The following is a 20,845-nucleotide window of genomic DNA, read 5'->3' on the forward strand; positions in this document are numbered from 1 at the left end:
AAGCATATGGAAGTTCCCAGTCTAGGGATGGAATCAGAGCCACAGCTGCCTGCCTATGCCACAGCCACAGCAACACGGGATCCGAGCCGTGTCTTCAACCTACACCACTGCTCATGGCAACACCAAGTCCCTGGCCCACTGAGCGATGCCAGGGATGGAAACCGCAACCTCATGGATACTAGTCAGATTCATTTCTGCTGCAGCCTGATGGGAACTCCTGTCTTAAAGTTTTCTGCTGCCTGGAGGGGACCAGGAAGTCAGCCAGGTGTGCAGGAAGGCCCTTTTGCATCTGGCCTCTTCGATCCACATCAGCAGAGCTGGATGGGTTTCCTCAGGAACTGGCAGGGCCCTGGGGCCCTGCACACATAGGAGCTGCTGGCTCCGGGACTGGCAGGTTCCTAGAGCTCGAGAGCTTTGGGAGGCCATGCAGACAGCCAAGAGACAGCATTATCCAGGGCCAGCCGTGAGGTCTGAGGGCAGAATGGTGCCTTCCTGGGCCCTGCTCAGGGGCTGTCAGACTGGGTGAGAATGGAATAGAAGGGAACTCATCTCCTGACTCTGGCCTCACACTCAGACCTCACCACCTTGTCTCGGCGTTTACTTTGGGTTGGTTCTGAGCTCAGCTAAGTGGTGGGCACTTGGTAGCGGAGGAGTCAGAGACCCTGAGGATGCAGATGGGGAACACCTACCTACTCAGTCACCCTGCTTTTTTCCTGTGCTCCTGACCCACACAACAGACCTGGGTTTCCATCTGCTTCCCATGAGGTCAAGCTGCCTGTCTCTGACTGCCTGACTGCTTCCTGCCTTGTGCTGTCTGGGCCACCTCTGCCTCCTGCCCCCTCCTCCTGTCTTAATCAGTGATCTTTTATGCCCATTCTGGGTGCCTTCCCCCCTTGCGGAACGTTCGAGCTGAAAAGGAGTTCTAGGCCAGTGAGTTTCAAGCCTTTTAAAGCCTCAGAATCCTTGGTAAACAAGCCTAAGAAAGGCAGCAGCTCTGGGTGAGGTGGGGTGGGAGTCCCAAAGTCACCCCACCTCCAGCGTGGACGGCATCCGGAGGGACTCCACGGGAGAGTGAAAGTCACAAATCTAGTCCAGCATCCCAATCAAGCAGGCACCCTCTCCACAGGGTCAGTATGATCACAGAAAGCAGAAAGATTGCTTGGGGGAGTTCCCATTGTGGCGCAGTGGAAACGATTCCGACTAGGAACCATGAGGTTGCAGTTTTGATTCCTGGCCTTGCTCAGTGGGTTAGGGATCTGGTGTTGCCATGAGCTGAGGTGTAGGTCACAGATGAGGCTCAGATCTGGCGTTGCTGTGGCTCTGGCATAGGCTGGTGGCTACAGCTCTGATTTGACCCCTAGCCTGGGAACCTCCATATGCTGCAGGTGTGGCCCTAAAAAGACAAAGAAAGAAAGAAAGGTTGCCTGCCATAGCACAGCTAGTTCCAAAGCTGGATGATATTTCCAGACAGAATGTTCTATCAGATGCTGAGTGAGTCTAACTTCCTATCCATTTCTTCTGCTGGTTTTAGAGGAATGAGGCCCATAGTTCATCCATCATGAGCTGGAATAATCCCTTGCCCTGACAGAGCATCTAATCTGGGCCATAGGCTTCTCACTGACATGATTTCATTAATCTTCACAGCACTGTGTTAGTGACCCATTTTCTAAAGAGGGATGCAGAGGCACAAAGAGGTTTAAGCCATTGGCCTGTGGTTACACAAGCTATACCGGAGGAAACCGGATTTGAAAACATGCATCCTCTTGGCTGGGTTACTTGACCTCTCTGAAAAGGTAGGGGCAGAGTAGGATATGGACCCTGTTCTCCTCACAGCCCTGTCTCCTGTGTCCCCAGGACTTCACATTTGTTGGTAAACAAGAAAGCCAGCAGAGCACTGCTTTCCAGGAGATCATAGTTTTTGTTTTGTTTTTGTCTTGTTTTAGGGCCGCATCTGCAGCATATAAAAGTTGCCAGGCTAGGGCTTGAACCAGAGCTGTAGCTCCCAGCCTATGCCACAGCCGCAGCAACACAGAATCTGAGCTGCGTCTTCGACCTACACTTCAGTTCACAGCAATGCCAGATCCTTTAGCCCACTGAGTGAGGCCAGGGATTGAACCTACATCCTCATGGATACTAGTCGGGTTCATTACCGCTGAGCCACAGTGGGAACTCCCCAGGAGATCACAGATTAATCTCCCTGTTACTGAGAAGAACGGAGTCCCAGAGGTGTGGTGACTTGCCCAAAGTTCCCCACGTAGGCAGAGCTGGAACCAACACCCATCTCTCCTGCGGGGGTTCTTCGCCCATCAGCCAGCCGCCTCCAGCTGGTCTCTGGTACAGGACAGGCTGCATAGAAGAGCCCCATTCTGAGGGCTGCCGAGGTGCTGTGGTTTTATCACTCACCATTCGATGAATGTACTTAGTATGTAAGCCATGCTCATCCTCGTCCAGCTGCGACTCAGCGCCTTCCACATCCTGTTTGTATTTGGGGCTGATTGCTACGATGATCATCACTGTCTTCTGTTAATGAGAGGGAGAAAGCATGTTTATGGAAGGGTAGAGTGTGGTCCATGTGGGGAAGGCAGGCTGGAAAGCCGCCAGCCGGGCTGTGAGCATGCTGATATACCGCAGGATGGAGGGTCGGCTCCATGTGCAAAGTGAAAGGCACTGACCCTGCACAGGCAGACTCTGGCCTCCCTCACTGGCTCCTGGCTCCCTTCAGATACGTAGAGTCCAGGTGCTCTCTCCCAAATGGATGTGGTTCTGCCCACTGTTTTCCACAATCATCCCTAATAAATGTCCAATAAAACCCGGAATTCACCACGCGACTGCCTTGTGGCTGAAAGGCTCTGCTAAACGGCGACCGTGAAAACCCCCTCCCTCGGGCAGCTGGATCTAAGCTGTCAGTTACTGCACCCTTGACTGCCCTGCTGGCCGAGGCTGCTTAGCTTAGCTCAGTCAGGAGGCGCAGACCCTTCAGCACAAAGCAAACATCAGGCTGCAGACAAAAGGAAAAGCCTCAAAACCCCGGCCTGCTGAGACTCTGTCCCCCACTGCTCGCTCGGAAAGAGGTGAAAGAGGCTGCCGCCACGGACAGGCTGGCAGCAATCAATTGCTATCTTGTTAAAGCACAAAGTGTCCCAGTAGCCAGTATAGATTCTGTCGGTGGAAAACAAATCACAAGGCTGTGAGGGAGCGTTGCGGGGGATGGGGTGAGGTGGGGTGGGGTTGCTGCAAGGCCTGCAGGCTGCCCGGGAAACCTCTTCAACCTGATCCTCCAAAACACTTGGGGTGGCCTCAGATTAAATTGAATTCTGCCGCTCCCTCCCCACCCCCTGCCTTCATTTCCTCCTTTCCTATTCTGGTCAAAAAATTGTTTGCTCTGATTGTTATCAACCACCTGTGTCTGGTTCGACAGTTATTTCCTGCCTGTGCATGTCCAGGAGGCGACCCCATCCTTCCTTTCCAAGTCTTTACACGGCGGCCAACAAGGGAAGCTTTGTTAGGCCTTTGTCAGCTTTGGACTTGATGGGGTTGCCAATGCTTCTTTCATAAAATCACTCCACAAGCTAATTGTCTTTCTCCCCAGAAAACGAGTTCAGAATTTTGGAATGTACTTACATCCCTAAGGTAGCGTTCCATCCACTTAATGATATCAATGCCTCGGATTCTATCCTCAAATATGTCGATCTGCAAGGGAAAAAAAATGTGGAAGGTGGCTCTTAAAGAGAAGCTTTGTCTCTATGCAAAGCAAGAGAAAGCACCAGAGACTGTATACATTAAACCTGAAAAAGTCACTAAGGTGTTTTGCAAGGAGGAGACTTTAGGTCTAACAAACAAGATACACGTTTCTTAAAATGTCTTCTATTTTGGAGTACTTGTGGCTGAGTGGTTAACGAATCTGACTAGGAACCATGAGGTTGCGGGTTCGATCCCTGCCCTTGCTCAGTGGGTTAAGGAGCCGGCACTGCCGTAAGCTGTGGTGTAGGTCTCAGGCGTGGCTTGGATCCCTCCTTACTGTGGCTGTGGCTTAGGCTGGTGGCTACGGCTCTGATTAGACCCCTAGCATGGGACCCTCCATATGCCACGGGTGCAGCCCTAGAAAAGACCAAAAAAAAAAAAAAAAGTCTCATTTCAAGATTAGCAGGCATTCAAGTATTTAATATTTGTAATTATGTTTTAAGAATCTGAGAGACACAGCAGACCACCAAGTTGGATATAAGCCAGCAACATATATCTGTAATTTAAAAGGCAAACAAGATTCTGGAATATTTTAATGGATGTGTGGTGTGCAAGTACTGAGATCCAATGTGGTGCTGTGCTTGCATTAGCCAGGTCATTATTACGGTATTATGACCAATTTTGATCTATATATTTTAAAAGGATTATATGAAACTTGAAGCAAAACCAAGGCACAGTCACTAAAACAATTACTGACATGGTGAGGAAAAGGTTTATGATAAAAGTCAAGAAGTAGAACTCCTGAGCCTTGAAAAGACTGGTATTAAGTGTCAAGTCTTTGGAGGAGAGAAAACCCAGTTATTTCCTCTTTTGCAGAAGACCCCGGAAGAAGGCCTTTCTTGGGCTCAGCCTGTGCTGCAGCCAGAGAGCAGAGTGTGTGCACAAGCTGCTCCAGATTGGAAGAGGGATTATATACAGGGATGGGTGACGCAGGGAGGGTGTCCTTGAAGAGGTCTTGTTTGATTCAGCCACATCACTCCCAGGTCAATTATCGTAAATGTCACACCACCATTTAGGGGCAATCGAGTCCCGTCCCAGCCATTCAGCAGGCTTTCCATGTCATCCATGATCCAGCCTTATCTCTCGTTGCCCCACGTGTTCTGCCTACTTTGCTCTCCGTATTGGTGTCCCTGGCACCCTAAAAGCACAACGCAAGCCCCCCTGCTCCTGTGAATGCTCCCCACATGCTGACTTCCTTCTCCTCATCTCAGTAAACGCTCTCTCCAGTGACCCCGGTGACAGAGGACAGTGAGCACGTGATCAGAGCACTCTCTCAGTCACTGAATGTCTCCATGAGGTCACCCTTTTCTCTTCAGCCTGGTTCTAAGCGTCCCATGGAACAAGATCCTGCCTCATGCGCACCGAACTCAGACCCAGTACAGAACACAAAGTTCAGAATGCACTTCCTTACTGATGAAACATCCGAAATGGAACAGCTTTCCTTTGGGGTTGGACAATTCCTGCTTTAAAACGTCTGATGGCCAACGCCTGCATTAGATAACTGTGAGAGAATTTCCATGGCTGTATCAGTTATCCTCGTCTATTTACGAGAGAGAAGCACGTCGAGGGCAGGGCTGAGGCGAGACAGGCTTCCGTGGCTCTACTCTGGGCTCCTGCACTTCCTGCTTGCGTGACTTTGGAAACGTTCCTGAAACCCTCTAAGTCTTACCCTTTTCATTTGTAGTATGTGGTTAATAAGCTTACTTCCTAGAGCGGTTGTGAGGATTAATAGGAGTGAACATGGAAAAGGGATATTGTCATGCTTCATATGAAGTAAGTACTCAAAGATGGCCATTACTCTCATTGCTCTTATTACTCCTGCACCTAAATTCTTCCCTGCTGCTGAGGGGGGACATTCTGGAAGCACAAGGTACTGGAGATCTTCCGTTGGTCTCTCTGGGTCTCTTTAAAACCTATAGCTCCTGTGAGAAGGACTTTGCCACCTAGTCACTGTTAGGAGCTGAACTGTGCTCCTCCAAATGTGGCCCCATATGTGGAGGTCTTAACCCCAGGGCCTCAGAAAGTGGCTGAATTTGGAGAGAGGGCCTTTAAAGAGGTGATTACTGGGAGTTCCCGCTGTGGCTCGGTGGTTAACAAACCTGACTAGGATCCATGATGGCGTCGGTTTGATCCCTGGCCTTGCTCAGTGGGTTAAGGATCTGGCATTGCTGTGAGCTGTGGTATAGGTCACAGACATGGCTCAGATCTGGAGTGGCTATGGTGTAGGCCAGTAGCTACAGCTCTGATTTGACCCCTAGCCTGGGAACCTCCATATGTCATGGGTGTGGCCCTAAAAAGCAAAAAAAAAAAAAAAAAAAAAGAGGTGATTACAATGAACTGGGGTCAGGGTCATATGTGGGGAGTGGGAGGCGGGCCTGAGCCAATGTGACTGGTGTCCTTGTAAGAGGATATTAGGACCCGTGGAGGAAAGACCAGGTGAAGACAGAGGGAGAGGATGGCCATCAATAAGCCAAGGAAGAGACCTCAGAATAAAACCAGTACCTTGATCTTGGACTTCTAGCCTCCACAGCTGTGTGGAAATGTCTGTTGTTTAAGCTCTCCAGCTTGGGGAGAGCCCTAGTCAACCAATAGAGCGCCCCCTTTAGGTTGCAGGAGTCCCTGTTCCCTTGCCTCTTCAGATCTCAGAGTGGGAGGAATTCCCTGCTTCTGCTAGTCCCTGGCTATTACACTGTATTTATTCCCTGTGGATTCCCAAAACTCACCTAGTGCTTTGAAAATAGTACTTATTAAAATATCAACTAATTTTATTTTTCTCTGCTAAGGGGATCTTGATGTATCGACATAATAACTTAGTTGTTTAGAATAGGGCTCTGTGATTTTTTTTTTCTCCCTTTTTATGGCTGCACCTGTGGCATATGGAAGTTCTTGGGCTAGGGGTCTAATTGGAGCTGCAGTTGCAGGTCTACACCAAAGCACAGCAACACCAGATCTGAGCCACATCTGAGGCCTATGCTGCAGCTTGTGGCAACACCAGGTCCTTAACCCACTGAGCAAGGCCAAGGATTGAACCCAAATCCTCACAGACACTATGTTGGGTTTTTAACCCACTGACCCACAATGGGAACTCAGTGGGAGCTCCTGCTTGGGGCTCTTTGAAATGGCAGATTCTGGTTCAGTAGGTCTATAGTGGAGCCTCGCCTGTGATTCTGCATTTCTTTCTTTCTTTCTTTCTTTCTTTTTTTTTTTTTTTTAGGTCTTTTTGCCATTTCTAGGGCTGCTCCCGAGGTGTATGGAGGTTCCCAGGCTAGGGATCGAATCAGCTGTAGCTGTCGGCCTACACCAGAGCCACAGCAACGCGGGATCCGAGCCACGTCTGCAACCTACACCACAGTTCATGGCAACTCCGGATCCTTAGCCCACTGAGGAAGGCCAGGGATGGAACCCGCAACCTCATGGTTCCTAGTCGGATTCGTTAACCACTGAGCCACAATGGGAACTCCTATTCTGCATTTCTAATAAGCTCTCAGATGCTGCTATTCTGTGGACCACAATATAAGTAGTGAACGTCCAAAGCACAGGGCCTGAGGGAGGTCCTGCTGTTCTGAGAACCCTTAGCTTTGCAGGCCATGGAGAGTCTTTCACTGGAGTTACCTTTCTCCTTAAGCCCTGACACCTACGCCTCAGCTTGTGGCAACTCCGGATCCTTAACCCACTGAGCAAGGCCAGGGATAGAACCCTCATCCTCACAGACACTATGAAGGTTTCTTAACCTGCTGGGCTCCAAAGGGAACCCCAGGCTCTGTGATTCTAACCGCAGGCTTCATAGTGATAAGGATCAAGGACAAATTTAAATTCGGCCCAAGCAGCCCCGGGTTGGTAAGGTCACAAAAACTTGTCCTCTTCTCCAAGGACGATAGTATACTTACTTGGAAAGGACCAAAGGTCAGATCTTTCCTGAAATGCTGGACTTATGTCCTATAATTTGATTTTATGTCATGGTTGCCACAGTGCTTTCTTATTCCAGAAATGAGAAACTGAAATTTCAATCTCTATATAGCCATGCAGTTGGAGTGTATAAACTGTATGCTTTTTGAAACTTTCATGTACTGCCATTTAAAAATAATTATAGAATAAAGAAAATGTGAATAAAATTCCTGTTACGGATGCAAAATAATCTATAATTACATTAAGACATTTAGTTACTAAGTTTCTACTCTTTATCCTTCAACATTCCTATTCATAGTTATTTCTCTTAAATTTTCACCACTCTCTAGAATTTGCTGTCACTAAACACCCAGAAGAGGTGTCTGGGGAGGAAGAGAAGTGATCTCAGAGTCTGAGGAAAGCCAGTTCTCTGAGTAGACTCCTGTGGCATTTTATTTATCCTAAAGAAAACTTACACGGGTTGAAGCTGTGTTTTTTCGAGGCACTGTGGGAGACTTGAGGAGTGTGTGCTTCCTGAGATTTCTTGGGCTCAGATCACAGGGAACTACCAGGCTGGCTTGTCTACCTCCTCAGAACTAGCATAGACCAGCCGAGAAGCTGGCCAGGTGCTCCCTGTCCAGAAGCATCACAAGGTGTAGACAGCAGCTGTACACAGTGGGCTCCCGGCTTCAGAGCCTCTGCTGCAAACCTCACAACCCAGTGCAGAACAAAGGGACCATGTAAAATGAGCAGGTGACCTGGTGAAACCTGTAGGAAGCACAGCCATAGTGAGCATGACTGGCGAGGAAAGGCAAAGGTGCCAAGTGCACCAAGAGTCTGGTATTTCCTTCAGGCCAGGTGCCAGCTGCATACATGGTTGGCTGTTGGGAGGCACTCAGGGATATTTAAAGGCGTGCAGGAAAAACATTCTGGAGACTTTGGATAGTTTTTTTTTTTTTTTCCTGTCTTTCTAGGGCCGCACCTGTGGCATATGGAGGTTCCCAGGCTAGGGGTCTAATCGGAGCTACAGCCATAGCAATGCCAGATCTGAGTCGCATCTGCAACCCACACCACAGCTCACGATAAAGCCAGATCGTTAACCCACTGAGCGAGGCCAGGGATCGAATCCACAACTTCATGGTTCCTACTCAGATTCATTTCTGAAGCACCACAACAGGAACTCTGATAGTTTTAAACCCTAGAAAATAATTACCTAAATCCATAAGCATTTAGTTCATAATCACATAAATAATACAGTTTAAAACATCAATAGCTCTTTATACTTTTGCTTTTCTTGTCATTATACTCACTTTCATTGTTCAGTCTTCTTTTGGATAAAATACTTACTGCAGTTTGGAAGCCATTTACCAACAAAAAGTTGACGAATTTCACCACTTCCATGGCTGTGTCCATAGAATAAGTGATAAAGACTTTCCCTAAGAGAGATTTTTCACATCTGTTAGAAACTGGTCAAATTATTCTATTCCAAACAACATTTGCAGATTCTAGTCAATGTCTTTTGTGCTTCTGGAACAACGAAGAGAAGCCTCAAGACATGGGGCAGACTAAGGGCTTATGCCTGCACGAGGGTGGATTGTTGTCTTCAGGGCAGAGCCTCACGGGCCCAGAGGGGCAAGGTGCTCAGGGAGCATGGAAAGGAGAGGCACAGGGCAGAGCACTGGTGGGCTTCGAAAGGCAGAGGAAGTCTTCTGCAAAACCACATGACACATGCAAAAAAACCACAGCAGCCAGAACGCGCAGGGTCCTTGAGACTGGTCCTTGTCCTGGTACATCAGGGACACTTGGCACTGTGCCCAAGGAATACTCTCACTGCAGGCTTGGAAATTGAGCCTCTCTAAGGGACCACCGGCAGTGTCCTCTTCTGATCGCGTGATGCTCTCTGCTGCCCTGAACTTGACAAGAGCAAGTGAGGAGGAGGGGAAAGGCCAGGAAGTTGGAGTTGTCAACAAAGCTCAGAGATGTTACTAAGAACATCAGCAGCTTGAAGGAGAGACCCTGGCTCTGGGAGGTCCGGCATCACTGACCCCTTGCTCCTTCCTAAATCCTCCTAGAGTGGCAGATGGTGTGGTCCCACAAGCTTAACCCAGACAGGATGAGAACCAGTGTTTTCTCAGGCTACGGTCTTGAGTAAATGATCTGGCTGGAGAGTTAACGTGGTAGATGAATGATCTTTGTGTGTTGGCTTTTTTGTCTGGAATCAACTGGCTAATCTCAGGAAGCCTGGGGCAGAGAGTGGAGAACAAAGCAGATGGTTGGAGAGAAACCACTCATCTCTGCCTAGGCTCGTGTTTTTTGCAATACACCTCTCAAATGAAAGTATGTACAATGGTCATGTTGGCTCACTTAAGTAGTCAGGCCTATTGTTGGCACTCAATTTATTTGCTTCTTTTTCTTTTCTTTAGGGCTGCATATGTGGCATTCAGAGGTTCCCAGGCTAGGGGTTGAATTGCAACTGCAGCTGCCGACCTATACCACAGCCACAGCAACTTGGGATCCAAGCTGTGTCTGCTACCTACACCACAGCTGACGACAACACCAGATCCTTGACCCACTGAGTGAGTCCAGGGATCGAACCTGTGTCCTCGTGGATGCTAGTCAGATTCATTTCCACTGAGCCACAATGGGAACTCCTTCATTTTCTTCTTAACATCTAATATTCAACCAATTCCTCTATAAGAATTTTAGGACTCCCTTATAGGTTAAGGTAAGGTAATGTGATCTATACATTGACATCCAGACTATATCCTAACACCACCCATTCTCCAGAAATGCTCAAAATTTCAATGTCTAAGAATGTAAGACAAAGCTGTTTAAGTGAAAAACAACCATGGATCATTGTCTTAGAAATCTTTCCAAGTCTTAAATGACCAAAGAGCATAGACTCCCCCAACAAGCAAATGCAAAGGGCTTAATTTTAACTTTGGTTCAAAGCAGTACCTAGATCTGGAAAGGGATTATTAGAATTCTGGCAAGCACAGCAGAATACCGCAATTTTACAAATAGCAACTGCTTTCTTAAGATTTCTGGAACTTACTGTCCTGACTGACCTTAATATTAGAACATTTTGGTGATTGTTCAACATTTCTGGTTCTGGCTACAAAGATGTGGAAAAAGCATCATCACCTGACACTTAGTCGAGTGTTTCTTTAACTAAAAGGCTTAGTTTTCATTTGGTTGTAAAGCAGTATGGAGAATGTGAGACCACTTTTTCCAAACAAGATTGCTCATTCCTGCAGGAAATGACCTCGTTCTTGAAGGCTGCTGCTAATTTATGGTGAGACGCTAGTTCCCTGGCCAATACCACATGGACATCCCATCAATTTATCCAGGGACGAGTCCACTCAAGAGCATCATTTAGAAGAGGCAGAGAGCGTTGGGATTGTTTGTTGTTGGAGTATATGCTGAAGAAAATCTAGTGGTAAACACTTTGTATTTCAGGTAGGATTAGAATCACTACAAAATGCCGCTCATTAAAAAAAAAAAAAAAGAGGATATTTCCTTTCACTGTGTAGAATGAGAGAACCGTCCAAGATTCTGGGTGAGTTATCATCAAATACTCTCAAAGCAGAAGACTTGACAAGGAGAAGGGAAAAACAACACTGCAAACAACTTACGCAATTCTTCTGGCAAATTGCTTGTTTTCAGAGTTCCTCTAGCTGGAGGGTTACTGGGGGGTCTAGGGACAGCAGCTGGGGATGGAGCCTGGGGACCCTGTGGTCTCAGCTCTGCAGGGCACTCCAAGGACGCTCCAGGAGCACCAGCTCTGTTAGGTGGCTGGTTATACACGTGGTCCCTGGAAAGGAGCATATTCACAGTCAGTTGCTGTGCTTTACAAAGGCAGACTGGGAGGGACAGAAAGCCCTTTCATGACCAGTGGGTCTCTCTCCTCTGCCTCCATTTCTTTTCTGAGCCAGAAGGACAAGAGTTTTTTGTTTTTTTTTTTCCCCACGGAGTTTTGGTCGATAGGCAATTCAGCCAACTGCTATTTGTAAGGGCTTGTGAAAGGGAAGCAGGATTTAATTTCTCGATTTAAGGACTATCTAATTGGGAAGGTAAGTCTCCTGCACAGGTCAGACAAGATCACAAACAAAACAAAGTAATATAATGGGTGACATGCAGGGTTTGGTGTTTAGGCATTTAGAGGAAAAGACGGGACTTTTCGAAGTTACAAAACAGAAATGCACTCAAGGATGTTGAAACCAAATTCATGGTTACCAAAGGGGAAATGTGGGGTATGAGGGAAAAAATTAGGGGGTTGGGATTAACATGTACACACTGTGTATAACATAGATAGGTAACAAGGACCTACCTGTATAGCACAGGGTAATTGATACTGTGTAATAACCTACATGGGAAAAGGATCTGAAAAGGAACAGATATATACATATCTACAGATATGCATATAACTGGCTTACTTTTCTGTATACCTGAAATGAACACAACTTGTTATGTCAACTATACTCCAATAAAATTAATTTTAAAAATTTATCTCAGAGTTCCCATCGTGGCGCAGTGGTTAACGAATCCGACCAGGAACCATGAGGTTTCGGGTTCGGTCCCTGCCCTTGCTCAGTGGGTTAACGATCCGGAGTTGCTGTGAGCTGTGGTGTAGGTTGCAGATGCAGCTCGGATCCCGCGTTGCTGTGGCTCTGGTGCAGGCCAGTGGCTACAGCTCCGATTACACCCCTAGCTTGGGAACCTGCATATGCCGCGGGAGCGGCCCAAAGAAATAGCAAAAAGACAAAAAAAAAAAAAAAAAAATGTATCCCCCCGCCGCCCAAATCAGTACTGCATCTAAAATGAAAAAAAAAAAAAAAAACAACAACAACAGTGGGAAAAGAAAAAAAAAAAAAGACAGGACTTTTGGGTCATGATAGATAACATTTAATTATGTATCAATTGATAGAAAAGACCACGTAAGTTGGAAGGTATCTATGTTGCTAATGCCTGAAGGAAAATCTGATTATTCTGAGGGCCCTTTAAAGAGGTTTCTATTATACGATTATAGGGCATCTTTTATTATTATTTTGGTCACCAGTATTCCCATGCACAGTTGGCTGAGAGCAATCAGATGATCTGTCTGAGATTTGGAAGGTGGAAGGGACTGGAGGCCATGCTTCTGCCATGTCTGTGGTTTTGGTTCTAAGTGTCGTCATGAGGTGCCAAGTTCCCGTGGCAGCTTCACAGCGTGGAGGGCAGGGCACAGGTGCCCTTGTTTGCCAGTGCCCCAATAGCTGCAATGGGGAGGGGGGGTAGTTTCCTGATTCTGGATTGCACTGTGGCAGCACGGCCTGGAATGGAGGGCTCTGCGGTGGCTTTCTGAACCTCTGCCTCTCTGACCACACCAGAGGAAGCCGCCTCTTTGGTCCCCTGTTCTGTGATGTTGCTCTGGGACCATTCCTGGAAGCCCAGCCTAAAATGTGTTCCTCCAACTTCCAACAATGCTGTATGCACCCAATTTCCTATATTTAATCCCTTCTGTTTACAGTTGTTTCTATTTCTCTAACTCAATTCTAACTGATAGGGGGGGCTAAAACTGTGTTTGTAATGTTTTCTTTCTTTCTTTCTTTCTTTTTTTTTTTTTTTTTTTTTTTGTCTTTTTGCTATTTCTTTGGGCCGCTCCCGCGGCATATGCAGGTTCCCAGGCTAGGGGTCGAATCGGAGCTGTAGCCACCGGCCTACGCCAGAGCCACAGCAACGCGGGATCCGAGCCGCGTCTGCAACCTACACCACAGCTCACGGCAACGCCGGATCGTTAACCCACTGAGCAAGGGCAGGGACCGAACCCGCAACCTCATGGTTCCTAGTCGGATTCGTTAACCACTGCACCACGACGGGAACTCCTGTAATATTTTATTTCTTAAAAAAACCTTTTTTTTTTTCTTTTTGTGGCTGCGAGGGCAGCATATGAAAGTTCCTGGGCTAGGGGTTGAATTAGAGCTGAAGCGGAGGCCTATGCCCAAGTTGAGGCAAAAGTAGATCCAAACCACATCTATGACCTATGCCGTAGCCGGTGGCAAGGCCAGATTCTTTAATCCACTGAGTGAGGCCAAGGATAGAAGCCACATCCTCATGGATACTATGTCAGGTTCTTAACCCCTGAGCCACAACAGGAACTCCTCTTTAAAAGTTTTTTTCAAGTAAATGGGGCATTATGCTAACATTAAAAAAAAAATCTAGGTAGTGGGAACATGAATGTTTGTTATTTATGTGTTTGAAATTACTTTTTATTACAAATTTTAAAAAGTTTTGATTATAAAATCTATGTGGATATGCCTAATTTTAATAGATTGTTGTTTATGCTTCCATATTTTTACCCAAGACTAATCAAAAATTCTGAAACTCCTATGTGATAAGATTTAAAGTCAAATCATGCAGAATCTCAACTATATTATATTTCTAATTGTGAATGTTTCAGCAAGCTATTTTTATTTTATATTAATAGAGAGAACCAAATTTCTATAAAATATGTCTTCATTTAATGGGGACCCAGTTCCATATCCTTTTTTGCATTAAATGGCTTTGTCCCCAAAGTTACCCAGTTGTTATAAAAGATGATTGCTTATTTGATAAAGAAATGTTAACAGAGTTCCCATGGTGGCTCAGTGGTTAAGGAATCTGAATAGCATCCATGAGGATGCAAATTTGATCCCTGACCTTGCTCAGTGGGTTAAGGATCCAAGGTTGCTAAGAGCTGTGGTGTAGGTTGCAGACGCGGCTCCGATCCTGCATTGCTATGGCTGTGGTGTAGGCCGGCAGCTATAGCCCCAATTTGACCCCTAGCCTGGGAACTTCCATATGCTGCATATACAGCCCTAAAAAAGTAAACAAACAAAAAACCCCAAAACACAACACTAATATTATGGTGAGTAATGACAGAGTAAACTTTCTGAATTTTTTTTTTGGGGGGAGTCACCCCCTTAGCAAGCAGAAGTTCCTGGTCCAGGGATCAAATTCACGCCAGAGCAATGACCTGAGCCACAGCAGTGATAATACTGGGTCCTTAACCCACAAGGGAATTTTTTAATTTCCTCCTGTATTTTTTTTTTTAATTGAAGTAGAGGTGATTTACAATGATGTGTTAGTTTCAGGTGTATAAACTTTCTGTATTTAGATTATCTTTTAAAAGATCAGTAAGAGGAGAGTTAGCTTCATTACCAGAAATTTTTTTTCATTATCCTAAAATGATAAAAAAAAAAAAAAATCCAAGGTTGAGTTCCTGTCGTGGCTCAGTGGTTAATGAATCTGACTAGGAACCATGAGGTTTCGGGTTTGATCCCTGGCTTCAGTCAATGGGTTAAGGATCCGGCATTTCCGTGAGCTGTGGTGAAGGTCACAGACACGGCTTGGATCTGGCATTGCTGTGGCTCTGGTGTGGGCTGCCAGCTGTAGCTCCAATTGGACCCCTACCCTGGGAACCTCCATGTGCCACGAGTGTGGCCCTAGAAAAAACCAAAAAAAAAAAAAAAAAAAAAAAAATCCAAGGCGATCATCAATTTAAGTTGGCTTAAACTGATGTTACAAAAGCACTTACTCTGTACTATATTTGCAATTCTTCTGTCAATCTAAAATTATTTCAAAATAAACATTTATTTTAAAAATTACTATTACCTCTCCTATTCAACACCAAACATAAAGATGCTTAAATTTTGTTTGTGTTCTTGGGATTTTAGATACTTTTTCTGCACGAGTGCTTATCTGGCTGTAAAATCATGACTTAATTCCATTATTTAAATTCCGTGCAATTTTGTTTGTAAAAAATTAAGCATCTGTCTGCAAAGAAAATCTGAGGGCTTGTTGGCTTTTGAGCAAAGAGGAGAAGCAGATGTGACTTATCTGGTATTGTACATAGAGTCAGCTTTTTTTCTTTCAATAAACTTTTTGAGCTAATTACTGATTTCACTATTTCTGCAAAAAAACCCCCAAAAAACTGCTTTAATAGGACCGTCATATCTCACTCCATTGTCAAAACAGAATATAGATTTACTTTGAGTGGCATATAAAAGTTGTGCTTGAATAAGAGCAAACACTGTATCTACACTTTTTCCAATTTTGTCATAAATTAGGAAGCCCAATTTACATGAGTTTTTCCTATGTGTTTTAGATTCATAAAGTAAGAGAAAAAGAAAGTGTGAAGAGTCAAAGAGAACAACAAAGAGAACAATGATTAAAGGATTAGACAGTTAAAGTCAAGAGAAACCAAAATTGTTTTTCTGGGAGGAGTATGGGAGAGATCTAATAATGGTGTTCAACATGTGGGAAAGCTCTTTCTTTTTTGGCTTTTTAGGACCGCATACATGGTATATGGACCTTCTCAGGCTAGGGGTCGAATCAGAGCTGTAGCTGCCAACCTATGCCATGGGCACAACAACGTGGGATCTGAGCCACATTGCAACCTACACCACAGCTCACGCACGGCAACGCCGGAGACTTAACCCACTGAATGAGGCCAGGGATCGAACCTGTGTCCTTATGGATGCTAGTCAGATTCGTTTCTGCCGAGCCACAATGGGACCTCCAGGGAATGCTTTTATTACAAAAGACAATAACAGGCTATTTTAAGTATCTATTGAGAACTAATTGAATTTAAAATTTCAAAGAAAGAAATGGGTTTTAACAGGTATGGAAACCAGGGATAGCAAAAAGAACTTGATAGCACTGGAAGTCTGTCACTAAATGTAAAACCCTATGACATGAGCTAAAAGGCCAGGTGAACTGAGAGCTGTGACTTAGCATATAAAGAGCCTTTCCAAAAGAGCATCTTGACTAGTCACCAGTGGCTCCATGCATCTAATGAAGATATTCTTTTTTTTTTTTTTTTTTTTTGTCTTTTTTCAGAGCCGCACCCATGGCATATAGAAGTACCCAGGCTAGGGGTCTAACCAGAGCTGTAGCCGCCGGCCTACGCCAGAGCCGCAGCAACGAAGGATCCGAGCCGAGTCTGGGACCTACACCACAGCTCATGGCAATGCCAGATCCTTAACCCACTAAGCGAGGCCAGGGATCGAACCTGCATCCTCATGGTTCCTAGTCAGATTTGTTAACCACTGAGCCACAATGGGAACTCCTACTGAAGAGATTCTTCTCAACCAGCTCCTGATTCCTCCTGCCCTGGAAAGCCCGTGTGACTCAGTCACTAACCTGGGCCCCAACAACAGAGTTCTGTGCATTTTGGTTGCACTGGCATCCTTCTTTCTCAGGTGAAAATGGCCTGAAATTTGGCCCCATCACACTTACTGATACCCCGGGAACCCCGGGGAGGAGTAGTTTCTTGCTGCAGGTATCTCCTCTTGGTCCCAGGGGCTGGGATAGTTCAGGAAGACCTTCTGCACAGGGTGTGGGCCTCTTGCACTGGTTCCAGGGGGCACCTGCCCATGGAAAGCAGGCTGGATCACTTGCTGGTAGGCTTCTCGAGGGTAGTTGTGGCCATCTGTGGGTGAGGACAGCAAGGAAAACAGCGACCACTGATTCTAGCAGCTTTGTGTGGAGGGGCAGGTTAGCTCAGTGCCAATGTTTGTCTTGCTACCAATGGAGGTTTCTGGATATCATTTACCACCTCCGAGATGTTTGCCTTTTTCCTCTACTATTATTTAGTTTTCATTCCATTGAGTCATTGTTTTTATTTTTTTCCTCAATAAAAACACCCGTGAAATCATGAGTTTGGTGTTCTGATTGGAAACCACAAAGCTCCACACAGGTTCCTATTTAAATAAGACACTTAGAAAGAAACATATTAACACAGTTGGCAACAAAAAGCTTTTTTTTTTTTTTTAAAAAAAAAGCAAAAACAAAAAACTAAATGGAATTAACATGAAACAATTAAAATGAATTTGAAAAAAAATAAAAATGCTTAGAGTAATCCAAACCCATCCTATCTATCTCAGGCCCCTGGTTGATAAAGACCGGGACATGGAAGGCACCTCTAAGAATGGGGAGACAGACCACAGAGGCCCCTCTGGTCTAGGACAAGATATACCACCAAGGTTTTACTTTTACAGCCTTCCTGGGGCAGGTCAGATACATTCCACGGAGTCTAGGTCACCACTAATCCTACCGCAATTCCCCAAGTTTTTAGAACCCAAGGCTAGGAGAAATCATCCTCATGAGAGATACAGAATCATGACTCCCTCCTTTCCTTCCCTTGAGTGGACACACACACACTCTCTTCGGAAGAACTAAATGAATGAAAACCTGGCTCAAACTCTGGGAAGCAGCCAACCAAGTTGTCAATACCTCCCAACTTTCTCGGTGCCCCCTTGCTAAAGGCTATGGGCAGCTGGGGTGCAGGGAAGTTAGAAGAGGGTGGATCTCAGAGCAAAGTCAGGCCTGGCAGTGAATTGGGTGAACCCAGGAGAAAGCTGGTCCCAGCCAGGCCGAGGAGCAGCAGGGTCCAGAGGGAAGAAGGGCAATGTGCCCACGCAGGTGAGAGAAGGGAGGTGAAGTCCAGAGAAGGGGTACAGGGAGCCCAATAGGGGCCGGAGAGGAAGGCTCTGGAGGGAACTGTCCAGGCCCAAAGGAAAGGGGCTCAAGTGTGGGAAATCTGAGAGACTGGATGCACCTCAGGGGTGGGTGACTTCCCTACCCTATAGTGGGACTGGAGAGAGCCAGGGGTAACCCTGCAAAATGAACCATCAGCAGCTGCTGGTGATCTGAGCAATGCCACTTCTGCCCAAGTAAGAATTTGGATGATTGAGGAGGCATAGCTTGTTAGGGTAAGGAAGAATTTTATTTTTCAAAAGATGTTTATTGGTCTTTATTCTTTTTTCTGGTTACAAAAGTAATAACCAGATTTGCCTACTGCATAGGTAGGATACATGCAGGGATATAAAGTGAAATAAAACTAGCAGGCGAGCAAGAAAGCAGCAGATTGGAGCTTCTCCTGTGGCACAGCAAGATTGGCAGTGTGTTGGGAGCACTGGGATGCAGGTTTGATCCCTGGCGGGGCACAGTGGGTTAAGGATCTGGCGTTGCCACAGCTGCGGCTTGGGTCACAACTGTGGCTCTGATCTGATCCCTGGCCCAGGAACTCTTTATGTCACAGGGTGGCCAAAAAAGAAAAAAAAAAAAAAAAGAGAGAGAGAGAAAGAAAGCAGCATATAAAGCAGGGTAGAACTGGAATGGGGAGGGTGAGAATGTGGCTAAGAATTTTATTCTTAGTTTGGCAAGTAGTCAGGAACCACTGAAGTTTTCAGGGGAACATTTAGGGGAATACAGAACAGAAGACAAAGAATATGTTTCCTAATGTGGTGGCCTCTAGGTCCGCACTGTCTAGACTCAGGAAACTTGGCTGGGTGACCCTGGTAATATGTCCAGGCCAGTCTCCTAAGCCTGGTTGGGTTCCCTGTGTTCAACCCATTGTCTACTTTGACCCGTGACATGAGCTGGGCCCTCCCGTCATGCTTCCTCTGGCAAAGCTGACCACACCCCTCTAACCGAGGTTGTCTCCTGGCCCTGACCATGACCCTTGGCCTGCTATTGCTTAGGCCTGGTCATAACATTAGAGGCTAAAGAAAAGGCAAGAGGATAAAAGGATCTGCCTGGGCCTGTCCCAGGTCCCTGTCTCTGGCTGATAAAGACCAAGACTTGGAGAGCACCTCTAGGAATAAGGAGACAGGTGTTCCCGCATGGCTCAGTGGGTTAAGAACCCGACTAGTATCCATGAGGATGTGGAGTCAATCCCTGGCCTCACTCAGTGGGTTCAGGATTCTGCATGGCTGTGGCTGTGGTTTAGGCCAGCAGCTGCACCTCCAATTTGACTCCCATCCCAGGAACCTCCATATGGCATTGGTGCAGCCTTAAAAAAAGAAAAAAAAGAAAAAAATGGGGAGATAGGACCATGGAGACCCCTGTGGTCTAGGACAAGATATACCACCCAGGTTTTGCTTTCATAGCCTTCCTGGGGGCAGGTCAGATACATTCCAAGGGGTTCAGCTCTCCACTTGGAGTCTTAGGGCTGCAGCCGAGGCATATGGAGATTCCCAGGCTAGGGGTCGAATCGGAGCTGTAGCTGCTGGCCTACACCACACCACAGCAACGAAGGATCCGAGCTGCATCTGCGACCTGCACCACAGCTCATGGCAACACCAGATCCTTAACCCACTGAGCAAGGCGAGGGATTGAACCTGCATCCTCATGGATGCTAGTCAGAGTCATTAACCGCTGAGCCACGACGGGAACTCCTCCCCGTCCTTCTTGATTTCACCTCCTACTACACTCTCCTAGGCTCACCAAACACCAGCTACCCTTGCTGTCTTTCTTCATCTTGAACGCCTCAAACAGGTCCCCACCTCTGGGACCCTGAGTCTGCCATCCTCTCTGCCTAGAATGTTTTTGCCCTATATCTTTACAGACCAGCTTCTTGACATTCAGGGCTCAGCTCAGATATCATCTGTTCTAAGAGGCCCACCCCTTCACCAGATGCCTTATCCCATCTCCCTATTTTATTTTCTTCCAAGCACTTATCAGATTTAGGTTTGTATAAGAAAGCATGACTCTTACTTGTCAATTTCTTGCCTGCCTTCCCTACTAGACTCTAAGCTCTAGGACAACATGAACTGCATCTGTTTGCCACCATGTCTCCAAGCCCAGTGCCAAACCCCAGGGGATGCTCAAAAAGTAAATGAATGAAGACTGAATAGTTACAAAGCCAACTTCACACACACACACACACACACACTATGGATGAAGACTGAATAGTAACAAAGCCAACTTCACACACATAAGAAGCCATGTAGAACTACACAATTTGCCTGCTAGGTCTTGGGTCTTCTAGACTGTCTATTTCCATTTGGAAGTAGTACAAGATAAAAGAGGAGCAACTTTGCCAGTGGCCTTGAAAGTTTTTAATGCTTAGAGCCAGTCTTGCTTCCCATATTCATTAATAAGTGGCTCATAATGTTTTATTTGCTTTAAAAGGACTACCCAGCTCTAATCATAGGGTTTGTTTCTTTTCCAGAAAGCGGATGTTAGCACTGTTAATCAAAAGCCTTTGAATCAAGGTCATATGATTTCTAACAGATTATTTCTCGCACAACATGTTTTTGTCTCATAGCAACAAATCATATCATTAAAATCACTAAGGCATGTGGGCTAAGTGTTTGATTAGCTGTAACTCTCATTTCTGAAATGGCCACCTGTGATAAAAACTTACACTGGTTTATGTGAGCAGATGAAAATGATCCACCTCATCTATTTTTAA

At 46.1% G+C, this 20,845-nt stretch overlaps 1 protein-coding gene across 4 annotated transcripts in view; it reads right to left on the minus strand.

Moving 5' to 3' along the window:
- The window catches only part of TRAF3IP2 (TRAF3 interacting protein 2), a 53,631-nt gene that overhangs the window by 6,299 nt on the left and 26,487 nt on the right, over positions 1-20,845 (minus strand). Inside the window, exons 3-7 of one of the 4 annotated variants that reach the window (XR_014807077.1) lie at positions 16,885-17,077; positions 11,262-11,440; positions 7,102-9,062; positions 3,622-5,940; positions 2,404-2,520 (exon numbers count right to left, since the gene is read on the minus strand). Coding sequence is in view for 1 of the 4 variants with exons in the window: in XM_001924787.6 (XP_001924822.2) it covers positions 2,404-2,520; positions 3,622-3,690; positions 8,974-9,062; positions 11,262-11,440; positions 16,885-17,077 (647 nt within the window). In the remaining 3 variants the exon portion in view is untranslated. Of the gene's footprint in view, positions 1-2,403; positions 2,521-3,621; positions 5,941-7,101; positions 9,063-11,261; positions 11,441-13,518; positions 14,342-16,063; positions 17,078-20,845 lie in introns of those variants that run through there. The other 3 variants (XM_001924787.6, XR_014807078.1, XR_014807080.1) reach the window with 3 other exon arrangements.

The sequence above is a fragment of the Sus scrofa genome, chromosome 1, assembly GCF_054392235.1.
Source record: "Sus scrofa isolate SSC_HxYL_T2T_F1_AM1 chromosome 1, Sscrofa_HxYL_maternal_Yorkshire_Landrace_v2.0, whole genome shotgun sequence".
Taxonomy (NCBI): Eukaryota; Metazoa; Chordata; class Mammalia; order Artiodactyla; family Suidae; genus Sus; species Sus scrofa.